Here is a 20,288-nt window from a genome sequence, read left to right as displayed (position 1 = left end):
CCTCTTAAAATTCTTCCTAGGCTTTTATCAATGAAGACTAATGAACAATTTGAGTTTCACCTCTTGGAAGCATCTATCACTGAGCTATGTAACAGCCAGTGGGTAATAAACAAGTGCTGTAATGGCCTGGAGTTGGAAGACCTGGTTTTAAGTCTCAGCCTTGCTCGTTACTAGCTATGTAACTGGTGATCCCATTTGTCTTAAAACCAGCATTACTATGAAAAAGAACAGAATAGGCCTCAAAAATATCAAATCTGTCTGGTAAAAACAAACATAACTGAAAATCTATCTTGGAAATGATAGCTGCCAGGACCACTAAAGAGAATTCACATCAAATACTTCTAGTTCCTCAACTGTCCTCTTGCCTAGACACACAGCATCTGGAAATAATCTGGAATTTATTTGCCAGTGGCCTCAAAACTGATGATGCAAACAACGGAAGCTTCTGTTCCCACAAATCTCTTCTTGAAGCTTCTGTTTATCTACTCAACTCTCCCCTAAATATTGCACAGCTCCTGAAAAGATCTCTTAATTACCTTCAAATCAAACAGCCTTACATGCAAAACCCTACTGAAGTCTCTTTAATAAATATAAGGCAATATATTCAGTCAGGCCTTTCTCTCTGCCCTACAGCTGTAATTCCTGGCACCTTCATTATGATTTCACAGGTAGAGAAACAGCCAGTAATAGGAATTTTGAATCAAAGGAGTTTATACTGTGGAAAAAACAACTTGGGATATATCTTTTTATATGAAACTGGAGCAGTTTTTTAGGTTTAATCTATAAAGGGTTCTGCAGTTATTAAAATGGATCTACTTAAGCTCTCAAATCTTTTTAAGTCCCAAGACTGGTAACATCTATTAGTTTTTCTTTTGATATTCATAGTTAATGTGGATGAAACTTCAATTCTACTGATTATATCCATAAAGTTCTTAGTGAGACACTAAACAAAGTCCTGAAACTCATGCTTTCAAAGTTGAGGCTTCTGGTGATAAAGTCTAGCTTCTGTATCAGAGATTGAGAAACACAGTATTATAGATACTTAAGGCACCCTGGAAGGCATCCAAGATCATTGGCTCATCTAAGGAAACTGGTGTCCAGAGAGTTTATTAACTGGTTCCAAGTTACGGATCAAAGTGGGAAATCAAATGGTCCCAAAATCCAGGTTACCCAATTTTTTCCTCCCATCCAAATTTGAATGACTATGTATTTTAATGTTGAATCTCTGTGTATGCAAGGTTTTTTCTGGGTTTAATGAATTTTATGTCACTTTGTTATGAGGTATTTCAGTCTTCACTGAGTCTACATCTTCTGGTTTATTAACTAGACTGCCTTAGGGAAAGGATTGGCAGAGTGATACACTGATAAGCCTAGCTGATAAGCCTCTGAACTAGAAGCCAGGCCTTCATCCTGATGAAGCTGGGACTTGTCCCAAGGCTCTAAGAAAGCTGCTGTCTTCCCAGGTCTCAATTTCACAGATTTTGAAAGTCAGTAGAACTTCAGAAACCGCCTAGTCTAAAATTTCCCAGACAGGGCAAGACAGCAAGGAAGACTCTAATACAGCCATGCTTTGGCAGCTATTCTTTCTCCGAAGGTCTGTGGCCAGTTCCTCTCAAACAGTTCAAATGTGGTCAGTAGGCATGAGATGTGATGCAGCAAACAACCTGTATGTTGATAATAGCCATTCTAACAGGTGTGAGGTGGTAGTATGAATATTATGCTAAGCAAAATAAGTCAGTCAGAAAAATCTAAGAACCATATGATTTCACTCATATGTGGGATATAAAACTGAAGCTCATAGACACAGACAGCAATATGGTGGTTACCAGAAGGAAGGTGGTAGGGGTATTGTAAAGCGTAAAAAGGCCCAAATATATGGTGATGAAAGATGACTTGACTTTTGGGTGGTGGGCACACAATACAATACACAGATCAGGTATAGAAATCGATACTTGAAACCTATGTGATCTTATTAACCAATGTCACCCCACTAAATTTAATAAAAAGAAAGAAAATAAATAAAAACAAAATAAATAACCCTGTATATGTATAATGAAAATAAAATAAAGAAAAACCCACCCTCTTGCTGTCTTCTAAATCTACTTCCAATTCATTACTTCTATCAATAGACTAGTCATTTTCTCATTAACTGAGGTTCAATTTTCAGTTCATTTTTGACCCTCCTGTTTTCTATCTTTATTTTATATTCAACCTATCATTAATCCTGTTAATGACAGTTTGAACTGTGAAACCTAAAACTATGACACTTCTAAAACAAAGCACAGGAGAAAAATCCTTGTGGTGCTTGGTTAGGCAAAAACTTCTTTGTTGACATCAGAAGCACAATCCATAAAAAAAAAAAATTGACAAACTGTACTTCCATAAAAAATAAAAACTGCTTTGAAAAACAGTTAACTGAATAAAAAGAAATGACTATAAGAAAAAGAATTACCAAAACTCAATAAGAAAACAAGCACTCAACAACTAAAAAAAGGCAAATGATTTGTACAGATACTTCATCAATAGCGATATATGGATGGCAGACAAGCACATGAAAAAATGCTCAACATTATTAGTCATTAGGCAAATGAAATTAAAATCACAATGAGATACCACTAAACTCTATTAGCATGGCTAAATGTGTTGGCAAAAATGTGGAGGAATTGGAACTGTTGTTGGGATTGTAAAGTAGTACAACCACTCTAGCCATTCCACTCCTAGAGATTTACCCTACACCCCAATAAAAACATATGTCCCTACTTGTACACAGATGTTTCTAGCAGCATGGACTGCTATGGACTCCTAGAAGAACCTTCAGGGGACTCATTCATCACAGTGGAGGAATAAAAGAGAGTAACTATCTAAGGCGTGAGGTCACTCTGGGAAAGGTAGGTGGAATGTGACAACTAAAGCCAGGAGAATACCCTTGAAGGTTACCCCTACTCCCCTCCATGCCCTCCATGGCCAGGCTCCAGGATGAAATGAGACCCGTGGGGAGAGAAGTACAAAGTCTAAAGGCTTAGAGGCCGAGGGTTCCCATCCTAACTCGCATCACAAAGCTCCAAGGAGTCTTTGACAAGGCGTGGACAATACCCAACATTCAGCTATTCTCTAATGCACATTAACAATAAGAACCTCTCCTAGGCCCAAGGTAAGGATTAGCAACTAAGCACTAAATAAAGCACTTGGCAATATTAAAGTTTCTAAAAAATGCTCTAAGAGTCATTTACCTCCCCCAGGCTCTTATGCTTTTCTTAATAATGTTCAAACATAATGAGCCCTGGCAATATGCTAATAGAAAAAAAATTTAATTTCCTCTTATTGCTATAACACACAAACAATCTCTATGTCCTCAAAGGAAAATTACTACTGCTTAAACTCATGAATGTTGTTCCGTCCTAACAAATCCCTTCCTCCTATCTTTCTAGTCAGACGTGGGTTCTTATAACATAGGCCCGGGGTGGTACACGCGCCTTCTAAGGAAGCATCAGACTATTTTTGCTTATTGAAAAATGAAGCTATTTTGGTCCTTCCTTTTTAGGCTGGCTGCCAACCAGGACCTGGAGACATGCAGGCTGCCATCTGCCTCACCCCAGCTGTTCCTGACCTGCCATCCGTCCCCAACCAGGGATGCCTCATATCTGCCAGGTCAGTTAAGCAACTGATGAAAGATGCCTGAGGCCCGAGTATAGTGTAGATGAATGTATTGGCAACAACACATCCTGCAACGCAACCTTGACTTCCTCTCATTAATGGGTGGCATGCCACTCTCCATGACAACACAGAGCTGTATTCTGAGAAAAACAGACCTTCTCATGGAGCTCGGCAACCATCTTTTCTTATTGCATGACAATTAATTCAGCTAAAAATCAAAAGTTTACTTTAAAAAAAAGTTACATTCTTAAAATAGAATGTTATATATGTTAGAGATTCCTATCACTGATCCTTCAGAAATGGCCATTATGTTGCAGATGAAATTATGGGTCCAGATTATTGATGCTCTGATAGTAAGAGGAACACATTTAATTTCATGCATCTCTAAACTGCCATAGTCCCAAAATGATTTGAAAGTCTAAATAAGCCTTTAAAAATGTAATTTGCAAGCATTCTCGGTGAAGAGAAGGATACCACAGAAAAGAAGGAATTTTTATGGCTTGAGTTTGCATTCTCTTAATGCAATAATCAAATACTCTTATAGGATTTGTTAAAGCTTGTTATTACCATGAACATAATGGCTTTTATTGATGCTACATTTTACTGATGACATGCAGTTTTATCTCCGGAAAAGGGAGACACAGAGCCTGCCTTAGGGCTCACCTGTCTGCATGCGGGCAGTACACATGGACTTTGTGGGTGCTAAGCTCTGAACTACTGACTAGGTGGCCCAGGAAAGTGATGCTCTCCACAAATGATGAAGGAAAACTCTAAATAACCTCACTATAAAATAATATTGACTTCAAGCTGACAGATCCCAAAAGGGGATTTTTGTGGAGAAAAAGCTAAGATCATGGTTCTTAGAAAACAAACAATAAGAAACATATGGGAGCCCTGGTTGGTTTGGCTCCATGGATAGAGCGTGGGCCTGCAGACTGAAGGGTCCCAGGTTTGATTCTGGCCAAGGGCACATGCCTCGGTTGCGGGCTCGATCCCCAGTAGGGGGCGTGCAGGAGGCAGCCGATCAATGATTCTCTCTCATCATTGATGTTTCTATCTCTCTCTTCCTCGCTAAAATCAATAAAATATTTTTTTTAAAAAAAAAAGAGAAATATATGGGATTTCCTCTTATTCCTTCATTTTGATTTTCTTCTGCTCAGACCATAATGCTCTAAAATCTGGTCTCCAAATCCCTTGCCTCGGTTTCCTTACTTTTTATTATTTATCTATGCAGAAACATGCCTTGTTTATTTCCCACCCTCTTAGTCACATCTATACATATTTTATAATGTTCCTGGATCAGGTCTTCTTATCTTGTTTTATTTATTTATTACTTTTTTATTCTCTTATTTTAATCATGTTTTCTTTATTTTGTTACAGTTCTTAGCATGCCTTGGTTTTTTCTGTAGCTTTTACATTTTGCTTATTTTACTTTAATTTAGCCTTTTTACTGTTTTTAACCATCTTTACTCTTGGTTTATTTCCCCTTTAGATTGTGAAGAGTATTATCAGGTGATTTTTTAAAATCGTCAACCTGTATAGTTTCTGGTATTAACTGCCTTAATAATCTTTAGTTCATATTATTCTTTTGTTTAAAGGATCATTTCCCTTTTTTTGGTGTCTGTTTCCATGCTTTATTTGTAAGTGGCAGGACAGAAGTTTATCATAGATTTGTGGGTCCCCCAGAGAACAGCACAGCCAAAACAGGGGTGATTAGATATTTATTCTCCCTCCTGCTGTCTAGTGAGTGACCTTTCTAACTCTCCTTAGAAGATCCCTGGGACTCTCACATGTTCAAGCCCCTGAACTTTGAAACCTGTGTACTTCAGGAGATTCAAAGGCTGAACGTCTGTCCTGGGGTGACAGGAGAACAAGCTGGCATCTGCCAGCAGTATCCTGAATTGTTGAAACTTGGAGCTGCTTACCTGTGCACCTGATACACAATGGCAGAGGCTCAAGCAGCTCTCCATGGATCACTCGAGGTTTCCAAACCTCTTTGGCTCTAATGCTCTTCACATAACCCTTGTGGATACTTGATCACTGGAAGATGAGATGATGTAGCAGCTACACCCTGCATGCAGTGCCTGTCTCTACAAGCTGAGGCGGGGAAAGAGTAATGATAGAGGTAGCAGCCAAAAGTCCTGCTGTGGGCCTTCCCTTCAAGATGGTACTGCCTAGGGAATGAGAGATCCTCAAGGCAGATCAGCAAAAAGCTGTTAGTTGTAGGATTAGGAAAGTGCTTCTGTATTTCCTCACCCTAGACCTGTGATTTTAAGTTGACTCTGAGGTGTATAAAGTCATCCCATGTAGGGATGGATGTTGGCATCACAACCATTGCATGCTGAAGACCCAACAGGTAGAAATACTTCAGGCCCTTGGTGTCTTTGGGATTAATACTCCTAATTCAATCAATTGAGATAAATCCCAAGAGTTCATAACTGTAACTTTATCTACATTTGGATACAACTTTAGGGATTTATATTTAGTCTCATATATGTATAACAGTCATCTTAAGAAATCATAAAAATGTTTCTTTCTTAAAAAAATAAGCTAAGAGAGGGAATTTTCTTAGTAATGGAAGGGAAAGAACAGAAATGAAAAAGTGATGTCATAGTTAGAACATTGTTTTAATTAAGCAAAGGAAAGGATGACAAATTAAACAGTGGGTCAGATTTAAGATAGACAAAAGTCTTCTGTATGACCTATATGAAAAGAGGAAATAGAGATTTTATGAAACTTTTAGTAAGACTCCAGGCCACACAAAACTGGGGATCATGTGAAGATTTAATCATGGAAGATCTTAAAGGTAGGACAAATTTATCAGTTAAACTTTAATGTATAAGGACAAGAGCAGGGTCACATTTATTCATCCCTGCATGTCCAGCGCTTTGGACAGAGGCTGGGAACCCACTAAGTGCTCAGTAAATACTAGTTGAATGTTGAATCATTGAAATCAGTTATATGTTACAGATATGCTTTGGGACATAAGAAAATTTGAGACATATTTCTTTTAAGACTATGGCACTGTGTTCTATGGGGTGGATTTCTAATTGTTTCTATTTAGAAGTTGAAACTATTTTTTACATTTTGTCATAAGCAAAGCAAAAGGATGAGAACTGGGCAGATGCCAGCCAAATACACCTTTCACCATAGGCAAAAATAACTATCAAAGGAGCCCCACAGGCCAAGAACCACTAAAGGAAGACAGAACTTGCTGTCCTCACAGCATTCATTTATATTTATCTTTTTTCTTTTTTAATATATTTTTATTGATTTTAAAGAGGAAGGGAGAGGGGGAGAGAGACAGAAACATCAATGATGAGAGAGAATCATTGATCAGCTGCCTCCTGCACATCCCCTACTGGGGATAGAGCCCACAACCCAGGCATGTGCCCTGACCAGGAATCCAACTGTGACCTCCTGGTTCATAGGTTGACTCTCAATCACTGAGCCATGCCAGCCGGGCCATTTATGTTTATCTTAATGATGGGTAGGAAGGCACTTGCAATTATGATTTGAGGACCTAAAATTTAAACTTAGGACATTGTTAAAGGCAATCGTAGATTTAAAATAAAGGTTTTTTATAGTGTAGAATCTAACCTCTATGAGATTTATATTTAAACTGAAAACACCAAAAAAGGTGGTAGAATTCACCCAATTCAGAAAGAAAAAAGAAAAAGCCACACTACTATTTTTAAAATCAAGTAAAAGAAAATTGAATACATGTTCATGAAAGCTTTTAAAAATGCACCCAGATAAAAATAACGGAAACTTCTTGATCAAAACAAAGTAAGATCAAGTGGGAATTCTAATGTAATGCTTACTGGAAACACTTTAAATTTCAATCTGAGGCTATTTTTGAAACTCAGCAATTGGACCAAAACCTAAATCAGATTTTTAAAACCACAACAAGAAAACATTATAAAAAGTTAGTTGTGAGGTACCATTCTGACAGATATTTGATAGGTGGAACATTATAAGTCATAATTTATTTGGCCAATTATTTAATGAGCTTTAGGTCATTCCGGTCTTTTGCTGCTATAGATGGTGCTTCACTGAACAAGCTTCTTTGTACACATGCGTTAGTGTATCTGTACACAGTTCATAGTACAGTTGCTTACAGCTGAGAGGAAGAATGAAGTTAACTGTGGTGACGTAGAAAATTTTTTTAAAATATAGTATTAATTAATAGTAGAGGCCAAATAGTGAATATAGAGTATATTTCACTGTGAATAAATAAAGAGAAGAGATAAATATATAATTTTTCATCTCTCAGATTAAGAAAAAAAATCCCAAAATGTAAAATACTCCTAGTGGCCAAGTTGTAAAAACAGGCCTCTCTCATACACTGCTGGTGAGAATGTAAACTGATAAAACCTCCCAAGGAAACAATTTGGAAACAGCTATTGAAATTACAAATGTAAATACTTATGAGGATTATGTGCAAAATTACATATGTATAAAGTTATTTTTGTCACATCATATATAATATAAAAAGAGAGAAGGTGTTCAATCTAAAGATCCATCAATAGGGAAGTGGTTTAAATGATATAATCATAGTATAGAATATCATATAGATATAAAAAATGAAAAAGCTCTCTATCTACTGATAGGAAAAGATCTCCAAAACAGAAATGTAAACGGCAAGGTGTTGAACAGTATATATAATACATACCACCTTTTGTGTCAAAAAGAGATGTGAAATAGAAAAGTATATAGCCCAATAAAATGGAAAACTTACTTGTAAAGGTAATACTCTGCATGATCTATCTCTTCTCGAGATGAAATGTTGTCCACAAACTAAAAGACAAAAATAGAAACATGAACACAAATTATGCCATATATTGGGCTTAATTCACACACCGACCTTAAAAGAGACAAAATACTCATTTTATTGAAACCCCTCTGTGCTAATGCAATAAAAAAAATACACCATGTCTTCTCTTTTTTCTTTTTCTTTGTATAGAACTACCTTGATCAGAAAAACTGGAAATCAAACATGAACCTTATTCAGAACAAGAGAACACTCCTCTTTATACTATACTATACTATACTAATTTATAACTAGTCATTGATATTTCCCTTTATCTTCAAACTCTAAGATTTTCTATGTTCTGAGCTCCAAATACATGGGAACGCATATCTGAAAGGTTAAAGACTCTAATGGCTAAAAAGATATGCTCAAGAGATAAAAATCTAAATTTAGAGAACTCAATCTTGGAACCATTTTTCTTATTCTGACTTAAGTTCTGCTATGAAACAGCCAACCAACAAAGTCTTCTTTTGAACCATAAAAATCTATGAGTACGCTCCTTAATTCTAAACTAAATAAGGAAACAGAAAGAGCTATTCCAAGGATAGATTCTACCCTAAAGTAGAGACTCAGAGGCAAAAGAGATGGAGTAGAAGATAACACATGTTGTGAATATAATTAAAACCTCAGAATGAGGGAGAGGAGAATAAAAAGGGGGAGAGTTTCTCAAAATGCCTCTGACTTATGCATTTGATTTAGAAATCTCATTAAGGGGTGGATAAACTGGTGCAAACACAGGACCTGCAGTTGAGAGTTAGCTATCCTGATTGCTTGCTGTATGGCATAAACAGATGGCACAGCCCCTCTGGAACTCAGGTGCTCCATCTGCATAAATAGAATAAAGGCACCTGCCTCCAAGGGTCTGCAGATCCAATAAGAAAATGTATGTGAAAGTTTTTTAAATTCTGCAGTGCTCCCTAAACAAATATCAGGTATTATGGCAACAGAGATTTTATCCTTCATGAACCAATGACCTCTCTGTTACCCTTCAATCTGAACATTATGAGTCTATAAAACTTGTTATGACCTAGTTAAACTCTTCCCCTACTAAAAGGAGAATATCAAGAGACAAAAAGAAAGAACCCAGACTAAAAATAATGATAGTTCCTTTCCTTTTCCTCTTCTAGATTTAACAGTAACCTTGACTTTTATGGTGCTATTAATTTCTACAAAGAGCTTTCACAAATAAAAGCTCATTTTAGCATCACATCAGCCCTGCGAGGAAAATACTATTGTCCTCAGATTGGAAATGAGGAAAATGAGAGGGGCCCAATTGCCCAATGTCACAAAGTTAATTCCTGATAAAGACAAAATCAGTTATTATTTGAAGGAAAAGAACTTTGATGTCACAGAGAACTGGGTTTGAAGCCCAATTTTTCCACTTATGACCTGTGTGAACTTGAGAAATTTATCAACTTGAGTCTTGGATGTAAAATGGAGATAATAATGCTTCTCTCTTATGGCCCCTGTAAGAATTAATATATAAGATAATGTATGTTAAGAAACTAGTACAATAGATGGCATAGAAGGTGTTCAGTAATGGTTACTATCAATTACTATTCCTGGTTCCTAGCCTAATATTATTTTCTCCTCCACGGCTCTGCAGCAGTTTAACATGGACATTAATATACATTCTTTTACAGACTTTCTCAGCTACCAAAAATACTTCCAACACTAACAAGTAAATACTATTCCTCTGATGGGTATATCAAACTAAAAAAAATCATGATATTATACAACAGAATACCATATCCTGGAAAAATAAATCAGATACATAACAATGATCACTGACATCAGAGTCTGATACATTTATTAGCTTTTATTTCAGTCAAAAAATTTGCTACTTCACCATAAAATATCTATTAGTAACCACAAAAACATACCATACTCTGGAAAAATATTTCCTATAAAAGATATTCTTTATTTACACAGCCTCATCCATATAAAAATATTTCCTATAAAAGATATTCTTTTATTTACACAGCCTCATCCATATAAAAAGCCTTTCTTGATTTCTTCCGCCTTTGTCTTTAAATATATATATATATATATTTAAGTTTTCTTACCCGTGATATTGTTAAAGAACTAACGGGCAACTTTTTCTCGTATGTTTTATCCATTAAAGATGCCAGATCAGCTGTGGAGGCAAAGAAGAAAAAAGAACTTGTTAAATATACATATTTCTTGTGGAAAACCTAACTGATACAACTCCTGCCACATGGTTGCCATCGTTATAAAACCAGGATTAAAACAGATGCACTTTCTTGCTATTTTTAGAAATTATTTTTGTGTAAATTAAAGAGGATAAAAAATATTAGAAATGTTAAAAAATGATTTATGTAATTGCAGTAGGGTTATTTTAAAAATGATGGCATATATAAATAAAAAAATAAATAAAAAAATGATGGCATATATTTAGTTTTTTTTAAAATGCATCAATAAAGTTGCTCTGAAAGGAGGCACAAGAAAGTGTTATAATTGACAGACTCCAGGGAAAGGAATTAGATAGTAAGGGGCCAAGGGAAGAAGACTCGTCACTGTTCACATTTATTCCTTTTGCATTCTGAACCAGGTAAATATATTAGCTATTAAATTTTTTTAAATTGGAATTTATCAAATAACTTTTATACATTCCCTGAACAAATCAGAGAAGGTACCCTGGCTATACCTAATGATTTCCAGCCTGAATTACTCCTATTCCAGTTTCTTTAAGTAGAACATCCACATGGCTACTTGGTATTCCTGAGATTACACTGTTATTTCAGAGTCTAAAAATATCTGAAATCCTAGGCAACATATATCTTCAAATTCATTATTTCATGTCTTCTCATACTTATAATAATGGGTCTTATTTTTCTGAGTATAAATCAGAAGCAACCAAAAGAGAACCTCATCCTCCCACCATCAAGTCACCAGGCTATCAGCATCTGTGCCCATTTACTCTGCCCCTCCCCCTTTTTTTACGAAGGGGAAACTTTATTAAACAAACAACAAACAAACAAACAAACAAAAATATCCACACATCTCCCTCATCTCTCCTTCCTGCTACTTGTTTGTTCTGCTCCCCTCAGCAGCAAGACAACTGAAAAGATTCATACCTGGTACAACTGTGACTACTTCCTTAATTCCAATGTCTCTTGATCTCTCTCAAATCAGATTTTGGTTTCCATCATTCCACTAACACCAATGACAACCTCCACAGAGTTAAACCCAGTGGTTAATTCTTCATTCTCATCTTCTTACCTGACTGCTCATGAGCATTTAATATAGTTGACCTTCATGAAAATACTCTTTTCTCTCTCTCTCTCTTGGGTTCCTTTGCAGGATCTCTGCCTCTTCTTGACTCCTAAATGTCTAAACAGTAGACTATTCTCTTCATCACACACAGCCTTAATCATCATCTACAGATTACTGACTCCACACTTGTATGTTTACCTGATTCCTGCCTGTAACTCCACACTTGTATTTCCAAGGTGACATCTCCATTTGAGTGTCTAATAGGTGTCTAAACATTACATGTCTTCTATATTCTGCAGCTTTCCACTCCAAACCTGCTTTCCCCCAAGTCTTTCCCATCTCAGTAAATGACCACTACATTCACTGGCTTTCTCAGGCCAAAAATCTAGGTGTCATTCTTGACTTCACTGTTTTAACCAGCTGTCAGCAAATCTTATAGGCTCTAGATTTTTGAAATATAAATATATATTTCTTACCACTACCACTGCTAAGCCACCAATATCTCTCACCTCTTGACTACTCACCTTAACCCCCACACTTACAATTTAATCTCTACACAGCCTTTTAAAAGATAAATTACATCCTGTCATTCTCTTCTCTCAACCAACAGCATCCTATCACACTTAGACTAAAATCCAAATTATTTCCTGACTTGCAAATGACTACATAGCTGGTCTGTGTTTTTATCTATTTATTTTTCCTCTTTTTTACACTTATAAGTAAAATCCATGAAGGCAAGGCTTTAACTCATGACAAATTCTCAGTCTGTAGAACATTTCCATAAAAGGCACTCAATAAATACCTAAAGAAATGAGTAAAAGAAAGGGAGTGAGAGAGGGAAGGAGGGGGAAAAGAATGGGAAGCAGAGAGGAAAGCAGAAAAAAAGAAGTAACTGGATTTCCAAGGGTATTTTTGTTATTTTTATTTTTATTTTTTTTGCTCCCTAGTGGAAGAAATCAGTATCAAGTAATAAGGAGACAGAGGTAAACAACTGACAAGTATTTGTTGAAGACCTAATGCAGTGCATTTAACCAATTTTTCCTCTGTTCTTTCCTGGAGGTAATGATCTCAATGATTCAGGAGCTTCTGGGGAAAGCAACTTTGCAAATCCCCTAAACCTAATATGATATCAAAGTAATTAGCTTTTCTCAAGACTGTCTTGAAAGGAGCAACACCAGGTGATTAAAGAATGGTAAAGACACCCCCCTACACACACACATAAGGATACCCCTAAAACCTCTTCATACTAAGGCAAACTAATATTGTTGAATCTACCTGTTCACAGAATGATATTAAACAACACTCCCATGATACCAAATCTTTATAATCCCTTCATAAGAGACGTCCTTGTGTTGAGATGACAGGCATTAAAACAAATTACCTCAAATTTAAACTTTAACTTTAAAAAAGCAGGATCAGGGTCTACTGGCCTAATTAAAATGGCCTCCATTTCCTCGTGGGTTTCACAGAGTGCACAATGTAGAACTGAACACTGGATTAGGTTGGCTTCTGTAGTGTGGTAACTCAAGATTCTATTCTAACCCTTCACAACCAGACATCTTCAGCCAAGTGAAATCAGGGCTGGGGCCTCCAAATGGGCAACAGCTGCAGCCCCAGCAGCTGATGAATAACATTTGCATACTGCAAGTCAGAGAGAGGTTTGCTGCTAAATATAAAATGTGACCAATCACCTCCTATGGTAGTGCTGGCGTGATGAATGAGGCAGAAAACTGCACCGAGCAGGGATGGCCAGGAAAGCTGGGCCGCTGCGGCCTGCAGAGGGCCAGCACCACAGGCTTCTGGACTATGGGCTTCCATGGCCCAAAATCACACTTTATGTGTCACCGAGGGGCCCGCAGATGCTCAGATTTTGTTCAAAGGGATGTGCTAAAGAAGATGCTTTCTTGCCTGTCACTCAGCTTCTCAGGAAATTTATAACAAATATTATATGGAAAATGGATCTGAAAAATACTTAATTTAACAAAACTGTACAGATAATGTGGAAGTATGCTCAGAAAATGACATGTAAACTAGTATAAAAATAGCCTTCTTGTTTGAAGAAAACAATACCCTTGATGATCTGAGTACATACACATTGAGGACCCTACACTGCTCCAAATAGAGGGGTGTACTGGTTCATAAAACCAGTTGAGGATTTGAATCATCTGAGGGGCTTTAAAACTTCAGATTCTTAACCTCACACCTAGAGGGTAATTCTAATTCTGTAGGTTTGAGGTGACATCAGAGGAATCCAAATTTTTAAACAAAGCCCCACCAGATTGTGATGCAGCTTCTTGGGACTGAAGTGGGTTATATTTGAAAACTACCATGGGCGGGGGGGGGGGGGGGGGGGGGGGCGGGGGGGAGACACATAATAAGTCTTGATTGCTCCTCCTAAGCTTGAAGAATATATTAAACTGAATTTTGTTTCTGGAATAAGGTGGATTTAAAATATTCCTCCTACTATAAAAACAAAATATTTCGAAAAATTTTCAAACATGACTGAGCTTGGTTGCACAATACTGTACATGTTAAAGCGTTTTTCTTTATAGTATGTGAATACATCTCAATAAAGCTGTTACTAAAATATATGTGACTGAGCTTTCAAGAAGGTAGATGTAATTGTCAGAGGCCACAGGCAAGATGGGAGCACAAACCTTGAGTGTTTAAGGGAGCACTGATGGCAGCAGTCACCTGAGAGGATCTGCAGGTCCCCAGTGACACAGAGCTTTGGTTTTAACGGCTTATGGGGGACAGAGGACATAACCAAGGCCTTTATAAGAAGATAAACTGGTTCAGAGAGCCGCAGGTAAAGCCAGGACCAGCTAGGGCTACACTTGTAGTGAAAAGGTGAATTAATTAGAAAATAATGCACCATGCAAAGATAAACAGCAGGGATGCTGTCCCTGAGGATGCTAAACTACAGTCCGCCCTCACACCTCTGAGGCCCAAATTCGCACTCTTATGTTACACAAGATATACCAACCTGAGAACTTTGTTTAGAATGGTCTAAAGAGTTGGTTTTACTGCATAAAATTCTAGAAAATGCAAACTAATCTGTAATGACAGAAAGCATATCAGTGGTTACCCGGGAATTTAGGAAGGTGGGCAGAAGAGGCAGGAAAGAAGGACTGCAAAGGTGATAGGTGGTGGTGGGTAAGGGAACACAATGCTCATTATTTAGATTGTGGTGATGAGTTCATCGACATATACACGTGTACATATGTCAAAACTTAACAAATTGTACACTCTAAATATGTGCAGTTTATTTGTGTAAAGAATACCTCAACGAAGGTGTAAAAAAACCCCTGAAACTTGATGAGTAAATTAGAGCAGGTTAGACATAGGTGAGGTGAGAATTAGTGAACTGAAAGATCTAAAAGAAATTATACAGAATGCACAAAGACAGGTAAAGATGAAAAGTATAAAATAGAAATAGGAAATAAGGCCTAAACTGCATTTAATTGAATTTCTAAAAGAAGTTAAATAAAGAGAATGGGGAAAAGTGATACATGATCAGATAATAGCTAAATAAATTTTAGAACTGATAAAAGACATAAGTTTTCAGATCCAAGAAACATATAAAATCTCAAATCAATTAAGTAAAATTCCACCCACATCATAATATGTTATAGTGAAACTGAAGAATAAGGGGATTTTAAAAGTAGCCAGAAGAAAAAGATAAGTTACTTACAAAGGAAAAACAACTACACCAATGTGTATTTTCTTAGTAGGAACAACAGAAGGCAGAATAATATGCTAGGTGTAAATACTCTCAACAGAGATGCACAAATCTAGTAACCTTATCTTTTAAAATTAAGAGAAAAATAAGATGTTTTTAGACAAACAGAAACTGTGATAATTCATTAGCAACAAACATTTACAAAAGGAACTTTTTAGAATTTGTATTTTTTTTTAGAAGATAGAAAATGATCCTTTAAAAAAGACATGAGATGCTAGAATGGCAAGTAAATAAAACTGCTTCAATCTGAGGGAAAATTGACTATGCAAAATAGTAATGTCTTACGTGTGTTTTAAAGGATAAAACTTTAATATTAGACAATAACGTTTGGTGTGTGTGTGTGTGTATGTGTGAAAATGAGACTGAAAGAGGAGGATGCACAGAAATCAGGCCACCTCTGGAACAGCCCAGCCAGCAGATGGTAAATACAGAACTTGGTAAATGAATAGATGTCACAGAGATGCAAATATGGGACTGACAAAGTTAAGAAAGCAGGCTTCACAAAATCTCCATCAGGCTTCAAGAGCAGGATTTGAAAAATTACTGCATTTAGCCAAAGGTCTCCACAGCTGAAATGACCCAGCAAAACTAGAGCTCAGCTAATGGAAGAAATGTCAGTAAGAGATGACCACAGTGCTCAGTTTTGAACTGAATGCAAATGTGTCAGTGGTATAATTCACTTTGGATTTGGAAAGGGAGTTCCTAAAATAAATTAATTCATTAAAAAAAAAAACATAAAAAAGGCGTCCCTTACTTTATGATTACTTACTAGTATAAACTGGAAAATCAGAAATAAAAATATTTAAGTTAGTAGGGCTCAGGAATCCAATTCACTTTACCCAGGCCCTTGTTTCTAGCAGGGTGACCCAAGCAAACTTCATCTCATAGAACTTAGAGAGCTTCCCCATCATGCCTGTTCTACCTGAACTATATCCAGTTCCCGAAAATGGTTTTCCCTTATATCCAATTCACCGTGGATCCTAGTCTGTAATTCAAAAGCTGCTAACTGACTAAAGCTAATAACTTTCACCCTGTACCTTCTCAACAGATCTGCAAAGTTAATAGAGGAATTTAGAGGCCATGCTTTAATTCAGTGTTTATTTTAACCAAAAGAAAGCCCAGTACAGAAACAGTCTAAAACTGAAATCATCTGACTTGAGTTGGAAAGTCCAAGAACTCCTAAGGTTCTATAGACCCTAGTTGGAGAATTAAGGCCCTTTCCATAAAAATGTCAACTGCAGATGGTTGGTGTGGCTCAGTGGTTTAGCGTCTACCTATGAATCAGGAAGTCACGGTTCGATTCCCAGTCAGGGCACATGCCTGGATTGTAGGCTAGATCCTCATGCGGATCATGCAGGAGGCAAGCCTACCAATGACTCTCTCTCATCAATGATGTTTCTATCTCTCTCTCTGAAATCAATAAAAATATATTTTAAAAATATATCAACCACAATTGATTAAAATGTCTGAAATGCTTAAATCCATGAATTCATAATGAACAATACCTCACTGATTTTCTTTGGAGGATGGTAAGGAGTCAACTCATTATTGAAAATTGTCTTTTCCATACACACTTTTTCTCAGAATAACTAAACTGTTGCTGAAATGAAATTCTTCTACAAAAGTTTCCTGGGTAATAAGTGAGGAAGAAACGATAAAGCTAAAATAGCAACATTTTGAAGCTCCTAATGAAATAATGGACCTAAGCATTGATCATGAATGGCCTTTAACATCACAAAGGGACAACCAAATGCTATGTCTCCTGACAAAAGTAAACAACACTTCTTATGAAGTATTCATGCCAAAAGAAAAAATAACAAAACAGAAAGATCCTAGTCAAGCTTCCTTTTCTAATTTTCAGTTGTATAGGGCATAAAGAAGGTAGGGGTAAGTAAATAAAATAAAACCACCAAAAGGATAAAAAACAGCAAATTCAGAATGTAGGAAACTCTATAGGACAAAAGGCCTACTTTCTTCAACAAATAAATTACAAGAAAGAGAGAAACCTACAGATTAAAAGATATTTAAGAGACCTCTCAACACATATAAATACGGACCTTATCTGGATCCCATTTCAACAAACTGTAAATTAAAAAGAAATTTATAAGATATTTGGGGAAATGTGAGCATTGATGGAATATATAATGATGTTAAGGAATTACTCATTTTTAGATATAAGAATGGCATTATAGCTATTTTTAAAAAATCCTTATCTTTTAGGGTACATATCAAAATACATATAAAATGATCTGAAAACAAGGATTTGATAAAAAGTAATCTGGTGATGGGTAGAGGATTGATGAAACAAGACTGGCATGGAATTGATAACTGCTGAAGCTGGGTGACAGTACACAGGGATGATTATACTATTCTTTCTACTTTTGTTTGTTACTATTAAAAAAAGATTTTAAAAGCAAGAGAAGGGGGGACACATAACCAATTGCATTGTACAGACCTTATGTGCATCTGGACTAAACCAAACCCCTAAAAAACTTATAAGAATATCAGGGAAATGTGTACATTCACTGGATATTTCATATTTAAACAATTGTTAATATTTTGGGTGTGATAATGGGTATTAAAAATAACCTTGCCTATTAGAGGTATACAATAAAATATTTATGGCTGAAATACTACCTGGTATTTGTCTCAAAATAATCCAAAGGAACAGGATGGGGGAATGAGAAGTAGAGATGAAGTAAAGATTGGCCGTGGCTGATAACTGTTGAAGTCAGATGATGGATAAAGGGGATTCCTTATACCACTATACTTTTGTATATGTTTTAGATTTGCCATTAAAAAAATTAACCTGTGTTAGAAGTCAGGATAATGGTTACTTCTGTAGAGAATGGGAGAGGCAATAAGGGCTTTTGGAGTGGTAGGAATGTTCCATCCTACACAGCTTTGCTCACTTCGTGATAACTCATCAATCTACACATTATGATTTGTGCACTTCTCAGCATATATTACACTGCAATCAAAAATTATTTTTTAAAAAAGGCAAGAAATCCAGTGCTTCAATGCAAGGGAAGACTCTATGGTAGAACTGCAGGCACTACAGCAATCACTAAGAACGCTATTTTTCAGCGGAAAGGCAATAGAATACTGCATGGCTCTAAGCAATGTCATAACATGGCCTGTTTCTTCATCTCTGAAGGGGAATAACAGCAGCTGCCTTGGCTGGCTGTGAGCATTAAATGGGGTGATGCCTATGAAATGCCTTGCACAGAACCAGGCACACAGCTAGCAGTGAACAACGACTGTTTTCTGATTTTTATCTGAGGACCTGCACTGCATGCATGGCCTGCTTGCCCCCTAGACTGCAGTACAGGTTCACTCTACTAAACAGAACTGGTGTTAAGACCTCCATGGTCATAAGCAACCCCCATCCTGCGAGCTGCACAGATCTGCACAGCTCTCCCTCAGGACTCCCACAGAAACCACTCATGGGACTGAAGAGAGGCGGCACCCAGCGGCATGCCTTTCCCAGAGAACCCAGAACGTCTCCTTCACAGTATTCTGCAGGAAGACGAAATCATTTTAGACAGATGGCAGACGCAGACCCACACCTCTCCCCTCTCCCCCACACCACTCCTCCCGAGGTCCTCCAATGGGGACTCGCGGAGTGTGCGTTCCTCCTCGCTCCCCCAATCAGCGAGTCCGCACCAGATCAGCGCGCCCAATCACAGCCCTCCACATGCTGGAGGGCCGGCCTCCCACACACGCGCAGGAGGCTTCCGGAGAGGCTGCGGGCTACAGAAAGGCTCGGCCCAAAGGCGGGCTCCACAGGCTGCGCGGCACCGCCAAAGAGTCCGCACTGCCACCTACTGCCCCATCTTCCGCAGGCGGCATCAACCATCCATCACCCGCCCGGACCACAGGTGCCCCCACTTCTCAGGACCAACTACTAACCCAGACACTCAAATACCAGTTAGGGGAAGCATGTAGTAATAGCACGTAGAGGCGAATGCTTGTTTTAATCACGTTCTATTTCACAGTAAGGAAAAGCATAGTGTCTCAAATGCCTCTTTTCCTTCCAAGCCATTTGAGTTTCAGAATCTCCCACCTTTTATACAGAGGTAAAATCAAGGGGCCTAGGGACTTGTTCATTCCACATATTTCTGGAGCACCTGCTGCATGTCAGGGTCTTAGCTGGGGCAGGCATTGCCATCCTCCCTAATTTACCAGTACAGGAACAGAGGCTAAGTGACAGTTTTGGAAAGCTGGAAGAGCTGGGGGTCACACCTAGATGTCTGTCTCCCAAATGCAGGCTCTTCACCACATCACACTGCATAACCAAGTGTTGTAAGAAGATAGGGCGGGGGAAATTCTATTCTGACTGGGTAGGATTCAGGATGTGTACAAAGGGTATTCTAGGCTAGGTGATGTTCAGTAAATGGTAGCTGGTACTGCATTCCCAAGTATACTCTCTTAACAGACAAGGAGACAATTATCTCCATATACTTATTTGTTGCAGATTATTATGTTCATTTTTTGGCAAAAAGTTTTTACTTATTCAATAATCCATGAAAACGTTCCCCTAGATTTGTCTCAGAATAGCAGACAGCTGACTATACCCCACACCTAGGTGACAAATATAGTCGATTCATTTACTAATCTTCCCTTCATATCTAAGAAAGTGTTAGCAATAGCTTTCCTGAAATTCTTCGTTCTCTTCTCTGTACTTCCATAGTCCTTTTCTTTTAATTCATATATAGGACATCAGAACAAGTTTTGCAATATAATTGAGTCCATGTCAAGTTTCATCACTACAACAGTGGTTTCCAAAAGGAGTATTATTAGCCCTAGAGGGCATTTTAGAATATATGGGGGTGTTCTTTT

The 20,288-nt window shown here is 37.5% G+C and overlaps 1 protein-coding gene across 1 annotated transcript in view; it reads right to left on the bottom strand.

The window, feature by feature from the left end:
• The window catches only part of MRPS27 (mitochondrial ribosomal protein S27), an 82,464-nt gene that overhangs the window by 54,592 nt on the left and 7,584 nt on the right, over positions 1–20,288 (bottom strand). The window contains exons 3-4 of the mRNA XM_079793241.1: positions 10,534–10,604; positions 8,396–8,454 (exon numbers count right to left, since the gene is read on the bottom strand). Of these exons, the coding sequence (XP_079649367.1) occupies positions 8,396–8,454; positions 10,534–10,604 (130 nt within the window). The remainder of the gene's footprint in view (positions 1–8,395; positions 8,455–10,533; positions 10,605–20,288) is intronic.

The sequence above is a fragment of the Cnephaeus nilssonii genome (genome assembly GCF_951640355.1).
Source record: "Cnephaeus nilssonii genome assembly, chromosome: 2".
Classification (NCBI taxonomy): domain Eukaryota; kingdom Metazoa; phylum Chordata; class Mammalia; order Chiroptera; family Vespertilionidae; genus Cnephaeus; species Cnephaeus nilssonii.
Note: the sequence above shows the minus strand (reverse complement) of the source record. Positions and strands in the feature narration are given on the sequence as shown.